Source organism: Perca flavescens, chromosome 12, assembly GCF_004354835.1.
Source record: "Perca flavescens isolate YP-PL-M2 chromosome 12, PFLA_1.0, whole genome shotgun sequence".
In the NCBI taxonomy this organism is placed as follows: Eukaryota; Metazoa; Chordata; class Actinopteri; order Perciformes; family Percidae; genus Perca; species Perca flavescens.
Window position 1 is genome coordinate 12,599,387 of NC_041342.1, and position 8,477 is coordinate 12,607,863.

At 41.7% G+C, this 8,477-nt stretch overlaps 1 protein-coding gene across 1 annotated transcript; it reads right to left on the reverse strand.

Moving 5' to 3' along the window:
• Window positions 1–245: 245 nt before the first annotated feature.
• Window positions 246–7,434, reverse strand: LOC114565355 (E3 ubiquitin-protein ligase MARCH2). Its single transcript, XM_028593349.1, has 5 exons — window positions 7,101–7,434; window positions 5,139–5,436; window positions 4,839–5,034; window positions 2,493–2,702; window positions 246–1,637 (listed from the first exon to the last, which is right to left on the reverse strand). The coding sequence occupies exons 2-5, from the start codon at window positions 5,321–5,323 to the stop codon at window positions 1,482–1,484; spliced, it is 747 nt and encodes a 248-aa protein (XP_028449150.1). The 5' UTR covers window positions 5,324–5,436; window positions 7,101–7,434; the 3' UTR covers window positions 246–1,481.
• Window positions 7,435–8,477: the final 1,043 nt, after the last annotated feature.

The following is an 8,477-nucleotide window of genomic DNA, read 5'->3' on the forward strand; positions in this document are numbered from 1 at the left end:
AAGTACCCCCTGAAGTACAAGTACCGCTGGTTAGGAATCACTGGTATACACCATGACCATCTTAGAAATAATTAATGATAAAGATCTCCCAGCACAAACATATTAAAACAACAATTATTAAGATGGTTATGAAATCTCAGGGCATGACCCCCACAGTCATTGATCATTAGATATATTGCCAAAGACTAGATGAAGATCTTTAGAGGGTGAACTACCTAAAACCAACAGACAAGTCACATTTCACGTTGATTTAGTCCCGGAGTCCCTCATGTTTTATTGCACAATAACCCAACTTTCCGGGGGTGGGGGGGATGCAGCAGGAAGACTACAATAACACAAAATACTTTGTATAGCATATGGTGCATACACTGACATCTGAAAACACATTTCTCTTTTGCACCTTTACTGAGTACCAGCCTACTCTGGTACATCTGTGTTTTTATATAGGACTAAAGTATATAGTCTCACTATTGTGAACACTGGATCTCTTCTAATTTCAATCAAATCTCTCGTGATGTAGGACATAACTACTGGTCAGGTATCTCAATTAATGAATGGTGCATTTACAAGGGGAGCAGGGCTGTTTGCTAATGCACTTTTATGACAATAGTAGAGACGTTATCCAAATTAGAACCCAAAAAAGAACACTTTTACCACACCTTCAATACTATTTCCCTATATTAGTGCACTGCCGTTTAACGGCTGCAGTTAGTGTTATCCCACGTAGTACAATCTTCACTGACACCCGGGACAAGTTTGACAAATATGTGATGCCTTAGCTCTTGTCTAAACAAGGAATAAAAATATTCAATTTCCACCGTTCACACAGCAATGATAAGGCTTTACCAGGAAACTTTAAAGGGGTTCAGATTGTAGACAACAACGTTGGTATGAGCGACTGTTGCCCTCAACTTGAATATTCACAGACAGACTTTGTCAATCAAGTTTTTTTTAGGTTTTAGGTTATTATTATCCTTCTGCCGGGCTATTATTGGCTGCCCATTGTTCAAAAACACAGCTAAATACATTGTGAAGGGACATGGGGGGGGGAGAATTATAGGTAGTGAATATGTTTCATATTATACTGTAGTAGCATGCTGAATCAGTAATATCCTGCTACATTAGCTTGTGTCTTAATATTTCTTAAGTTTGTATCAGGGACACACAGTTGGGCTGGGTAGTCCGGTATTCGCGTGTTCAGTCGTTCACATCCCAGTGCTGGCTGTCCGTGTTTCAGACATCGACTTTGACTCCGGAATGAGTTCTTCCCCAAAACCACTTTTGTGGTCAGCCAATACTGTAGTAGTTTACATCAAGTGCTTCAACAAACGAAAAACAGGAGGAGAAAGGAGCTCTCCCCTCTCAAAATGGTCCTTATGAAGTGCAAAAGTTTATTAATACGATTACTTTTTGTTTTGTTTTAGAGAGCGCTTCAGTGGGCGGGCGTTATTTTAAATATTCCTCTTGCCACCGCTCTGCACTCATACGATGGTCTCGTCAGTCATTTTCTTGGTCGACTTGGTCGGCACAGAACGCTGGGTGGTGTGGGCCCCTTTCATGTCGGGCATGAGCAGGCGCACTTTCTGATTGGTCCTCCTCCACTCCGAGTACAACTGACAGTGATACCGAAATGAAACCTGAGATTGGATGGAAGAAGAGTGGGAGGGGGTCAAGACAAGCGGTGACACAGGGAGGAAAAGACAGACGTCAATAAAACTGACACCAAGATATTTGAGCCAGAGTAGTACGCCTGCAACAATATGCTGACTGAAGCAAAAGGGCTAATCATTCACAATTTTGCATTTCGAATGATTTTTTGCTGAAGGTAAAAGTATGTGATCCAGTTACATTCAGTTAAGGATAGGTGCAGATGAAAAGATATATTATTCTTCATCTTCTCAATGAGTTATGCATGTGTGAGCCTGCATGAACTATCTGGCCAACTTTCAATCAAATGGGTGCTCTGTGCCAGAGATTATCAAGTTGCACGTGCTTTTACTATGTTCAGGTGCTATTCAAGGTCCCAATGGGACCAGAAAACAGTCTCATAATTTCAACAATAACCAACAGCAGAACATACATCTGTGGCTGTCTTTGTATGGTGTCTGTGTGCCGGTTCACACAGCCTCCATACAGCCTCTTTTTTCTTAATGTGAAATGGTTATTATGTATGTGTTATTTAGTCCTGTATTGTTATTGTTTGCTTATTTCATATTCATGTTTAATATGTTTATGTATGCACCAACAACCAAGGCAAATTCCTCGTAAGTGCGAACTTACTTGGCAATAAATCCTTTTCTGATTTGTTTTGTCAAATCTATCTGGGATGCCAAGAAAAAAAAAGATATACTAGAAGCAGCTTGTGGGGTGTGAAGATGGCGGAGAAAAAAAACCCTGTTTATTCTGTGCCAGCGCCTCAACAGAAGTACATAGACTTCATAAACATGTTTTTCTCAGTAACAGGGGAATAAGCTAAGTAATGCCTTAGTTACCAGTGTCCAGAGGATGTAGATGGTGAAGAGGGCGATGGTGAGGGCGATGAGGCCGACAGCCTCCAGTCTGCTCTTCAGCTGCAGGTGGTCCTGGGCTCCCCTCAGACACAGCCAGCCAGAGATGGCTGCCAGGGGCGTGATCAGAAGGAAACACGCCATGTCGCACAGCAGCGTGCGCTTCTCACTGCGAGGGCCTGGGTCCTTCAGCCACTGGGCAAGAGCAAAATCAAGGGTTAATTTGGTTCAATCAATCAATCAATCTAGACTCATCCTAGCGTTGTCTAGCATCTCTCCGTTGGCTTGCGAGCTGGAAAAAACAAACTCTGGCCGGACTAATCACATCATGTATAGAGTCGGCGGGCAGGCTTATGGCTGCTGCCGCTGGCGAACAGCGGTCTTTCAAATCAGCTTTGGCTGCGACTCTGGAAGACCTGGAGTTCAGCTTTTCTTTGAGAAAAGAACAAAGAACGGCACCGAAGTCATTCTTAAAAAAGGAGGATGTGTTCGTTTTGCTGACCGGATACGGCAGAAGTTAAATCTATCAACTAGCGTTGCTCTGGTTGGTTGTCGCACTATCCTATTGCGTGCAGAGGGAATAGGAAAGACACCCGTTTATCCCGCCCCTCGGATTGAGCCCTGCCAATGGTGAGTTCCCAGACCCAACATCTGGATGTGGGTCTGGCTCATCTGGCTACGTGTAGGCGGCTTTAGTGTTAATTTGATTGATTGAGGCATCTCAGTTTGCAATGACTATTACAACTACATTTAGCTATTTAGTAAATGAGAATTAAAAAGGTGAGAGTTTCCTGCATAACTGATATGGATATATTGACATGGATGCATTAATGCTTTTTAAAACTTGTACTTTGAATAGAATGCTATGATATGCTATGGTCAGGCGACCATATTATCAATGTGAGCAAATCATCTCATATCCTGGAGATGCTACTTGTTGGCACACACTAAGGCCCTGTTTACGCGATGACGCTCGCCGGGATGAAAACGTCAAAATATTTTATGGGATTTGCCTTTCGTTTATACGGCGATGGCGTTTTTAGGGGCTTAAAAAAACGCAAAAAAGTGAAACCACCCTCCAGAGTGGAAATCTTAAAAAAGCTCCACCATCGCGTTACCGTCTAAAGGGTAAAAACGCAAAAGTCTGAAGACAGCAGAGAGACGAGAAAAAAGCATTCAGGAAGTCTGTTGTTACGGAGTAGGCTACAGAAATTATAGGCTCCTGTTATCTAAAAGATTTTCAATGTAATGGCTCAATATTGAATTGATTTCAACAATATGGATAAGGTTGTTACAGTTCGATGACCATATGTAGGCTATTCATTTGAGCCAGCTGCCAGAGTAGGCTACAACGTTGCGGATGAAGAGAAAGAGAGCGAGTGGCAGCGGCCAGCGGGGAGAGGAGGGTCTGCTTCAGCCTCCTCTGCCCGCTGCCTCTCGCTCTCAAGCAGCAGCTGAAGGGCTGCGAGGCTCAGGGTATTGGTAGTGCTCCTGTGGGTGCTGTGCTGTGGCTTATCACGGTCGACTGTGCCGGTCATCATCAGACAAACATGCAACACCACCTCCTCGTCTTTCCAGACAAAATTGTCAGCTTTTGTTGTTCGCTTTGACATGTTTTGGTTTCGCGCTACTAAGGAGAGAAGGAGAAGGAAGGTTCTACGTAGGCGTGCGGCCTTGGTGGTGTTGTGTGGCAGTGCCACCTAGCCACCTGGTGTGGATACTACATTGAATTTCACACAGTTTTGCATCTTTTGCGTCACACAGATCCCCCCCCCCCCCCCAAAAAAACTCTCGTCTAAACGCGGAATAAAAAGTGAGACCGCAACGCCACTTTGGCGTTTTCTCTTCAGATCGTTTCCGTCTAACATAGCCTAAAAGGCTTGGGCGGCAACTAACAATTATTTTCATTGTCGATTAATCGGTTTAATTATTATATTTTATATTATTTTCCTGATTAGTTGGTAGTTAATTAGTTGTCATCCTCAAATGTCTTGTTTTGTCCACAACTCGAAGATATTCAGTTTACTGTCACAAAGGAGAAAAGAAACCAAAACATTCTCACAATTTAAAAGCAGGAATCAGAGAATTTTTAACTCGACCTGATTAATCAATTATCCAAAACAGTTGGCGATTAATCTTTGCAGCTCTATACATGGCTGAAAATTAATATAACAGACACTTCGAAAATACTTCAAATATGAGTCCAAGGCCTAAGGAAAACAGTCTCCGTTGCTTTGGACAAATTAGTCTGGCTCATTTCCACCTCTTTTTGTATGAACAAAAAAAAGACAGTAAAAACATTTATCCTTGCAGCAAAAAAAACCCACTAACCTGTGTGAGTGGTTGTGGTCGTCGTTCAATAGTGAACTCTGTGTGACACAGTTCACAGTAGCTGGTGTTGGAGGAGGACAGCCACTTCTCCAAGCAGCTCTTGTGCACTTTACCCAGAGTGCCAGTGCAGTCGCAGGGGGAGAGCAGCGTCTCCCCTCCGGCTCCCTCATGACAGATCCGACACATGCCCACGTCACTGTGGAGCAAAGCAGAGGAGACAACAATGGGATGATCAACCAAAGCACAATGTAATTACAGTATATGCATTAGGGCCACCATGTGAGTTCCTCCCTCTCTTACCTCTGCAAGCTCACCGCTTTGACAACGGTGGAGAGTGGGCGGCCATCTTTAGCCGTCACCTTGGCGATGTACTGGGCCTGCGCGGTAGAATCGGACTCCTCCGAATCCTTGGAGGCATCAGATTCGGCGTTCCCCGAGTAATCACAAAGGGAGCCAGGTAGGTGGCAGCACCCTGACGAAGACATTGCTCAGCTGAGGGTGACGGTGACCAAGGCCACAGTGGAGGGGACTTCAGAAGGTCTGATCCAGGGCCAACGTCCTACTCCTCTCCTCCTCCGTCCACCTACACAGCAACTGCCTGGTGGATTACAAACAAGCCAGAAAGTATGGGCGACTTGAAATGACAACATAAGTAAAACATGATGTCGTAAGATTCTACAGAAGTCTCAGTGATGCGATGTGAGAGAGAGCAAAGGAAACTCCAGCTCTAAAGCTAGAAAAATTGTTTACTGGAAATGAACAAAACACACACACAACCTTCAGAATGTCGCAAAGCAAGACACAAAATCCTCATAATTCCCCATTTACCAAATGGGTCCATCAGTACAAAGCCATGTTGTGAAAGCTAAGTTATGCTGGAGCCCCTCAGAAAGCTGTTTTAAAAAAATCAGGATGTTACCTTTTCTAAAAATACCATATTTGGTGTCCTGGAGCAGGGGGCAATGTAAAAACACATCTAGAACTTTTAAATTGGGGTGATAGTGGAGCCATAAAAAAATAAATAAATGCATTTTATGTTTAAAATATTTAACTCAATAGAAGTAATTAATATGTTTCTTAAATAATGGTGATCAACAAACAAGCAAATACAGAATGCAGAACATCGCTGTGCAGAGGAAATAATTAGAAGTGTTCAGGTGGTGTAACACTACCAGTCCCTGCAACCTGCCCTCCAGACTGACACCGTCACATTAAACACCTTCTATGAAAAAGAAGTATTATAATAATACATGTATAGAAGCATATTAGTGTATCTAAAGCCACAAAAAGGAACCAAACTAACGTCATTAAGGGGCGGAGATTTCTCACAAGTCAAAAGCCCCAAATCTTTTAGGAATTTAAAATAACTTCAACTGTTCTATGCTACTACTAATACTACTAGTCTACTACTATGCTATTCCCCTAATAAATATAATTGAGTAAATGTCCTTTTGTTGGCCTAATTTTCAGATCAGAGCATTGAAGACCACAATTAGTTGGCATTTATAGGGATCCTTGATTTGCAACAAGAGTAGCTCAGATTATTATGGGATTATGATTCAAATGAAGCAGATTTGCAGCTAAACATTCATTCTGTGAACTCTAGTCTTCTCCAGCCTAGTACAACAAAAATGGCTTTTAAGATTAGTAATGCTATTATTTACGCTCTGTGCTCTTTTTGTGTTCTGGTTTAAGAATGATAAAGACAGTTAGACAGAATAATAAGGTATTATAGCATGTAGGCCCTATATGATCATGTTTTTCCCCAAACGATGTACAGATTATTAGCTAGGCATTCTATTATCAAATGGTTTGTGAAGAAATCACCCGGGGCAGCATGCCCCTGGACCCCCCTAGGTTTGGGTTTAGGGTTAGCCCCTAGCTAATGTTTACAACGTCTGGCTCCGCCCCTTGTCGTTGCGATCTAACGTATTGTTTTTAAATCGTGTAGCTTAGCAATGTTATCATCATAATGCACGTCAAGAAAATAAAACTTTCAACTCTCAGACTGTGCGACTGTGTGTGTCCGTTCATCTCCACTGTCTAACGTTTCTATTTTTCGATGATTAAGGCCGATATGTACATGATTGATAGTGTCGTTACTGTAACCTTACAACCGCCAACAAAGGCACTATTCATCTCAATACTAGAAAAACATGCAAAGCAGTTGAACAGCTGTGAAGCACCAAGCTGCGATGTGATGTTGGTTAGAGAGAAAAGCTGGTAAAATAGGTGAAAAACAGATAGCGTAAATGTACTCACCCGACGGCCTCCCTTTTCTCGCTTGGCCTTGGTCCTGCGTTAACCAGACACAAGCTAGCTGAGCTAACTGGACAGCTCTAGCTACAAATTTTGACATTGACATCTAACCAAAAGCTGATGATATGAGGGGATACAGAAGACGACCACGTGCGCTGTATCCTCTCCATGGCTTGTAACATATCTCCCCCGGGTGATTTTCTTCGAAAAGGTGAAAAGAAACGGCTGTTTCTGGCAGGATTACTGGACACGGCTAATGGCTAACAGGCTAGCAACGGGCAAGCCTCAGCATCCCTCAGCTGTGCACTGGTCACGTGACGCAATGCTGCCTTCAAAGTCCTTAGTGGTAGTGTAATAACGGACACATAACACGCATAAGTAATCAAAGTCTGAAATACTCTTGTAAGAACTACGGGTCATGTTCTATTGCCAGATGTGATGTTAAGCAGGTCAGTAACCATGTAACTCTAGTGAAAACTAAAGATGAAAGTAATTCTTGTGATCACTTAATTTGCCCCATTAATGATTTTATGTAAACATCACTTAGCTCAAGAGCATAATGTAGATTAAACAAAGAGTCTTAAAAAAACGACATATTCTATGTGATTTATTTTTTCACTACTCCTAACGTTTATCAGTGATTATCCAACTACAGGCACTTTTGTGTCCTTGGCCTTTTTTGTAAATAAATAAACAAACAAATGCACAAATACATTGTCATTATGAAGTTCATGCTCCAACATCCTAACCACCAAATATTGACCCTGTTTTCTTTTAAAAATGCTTTTGCAAGGCTGTTTATGAGCAGATTTTGCAGTTTTATGCTTGTCCCTAACCCAGACTGGCCCTCTTTGAATGTTAAAAAATTATATTAAAGGATCGATTTAAATAATTTTTTCAACATGTTTGTGGACAAATAAAATATTATCATACCATCGGAATTCCATATGTATATCACAATTTCAAACTATTTTTGGAATAAGTCTGTCCCCACGTTTCGGTCATTTCCACTTCCCTCAACAAAATCCACCTTAAATATTTTATTTACTTGGTAACCATGGAAATAATAGTGAAAGTATTAGTTGAAGGTGAAACTTCAGGCACATGGACAAGAAAATAAATCAAGGTAACTCACGCTTTTATACAGAGTATTTTTATTCAGCGTAATTTCCACCTTGGCTGTAGTTCAGTTGAATTATGTACAACAAATAAGCAAGTAATGTATTTATGTTTATTACAAGTAAAGAATAAGTCCAAAAGTAGCTAAGCCTGACATGAGGGTGTGCTAATATTGCAGAAAAACTGCTAAAATGTAATTTCTACCTCTGAGAAATTACAGGTGTAGCTTTGGACATGCTATATGCCGTTTTTGTGCGCTAT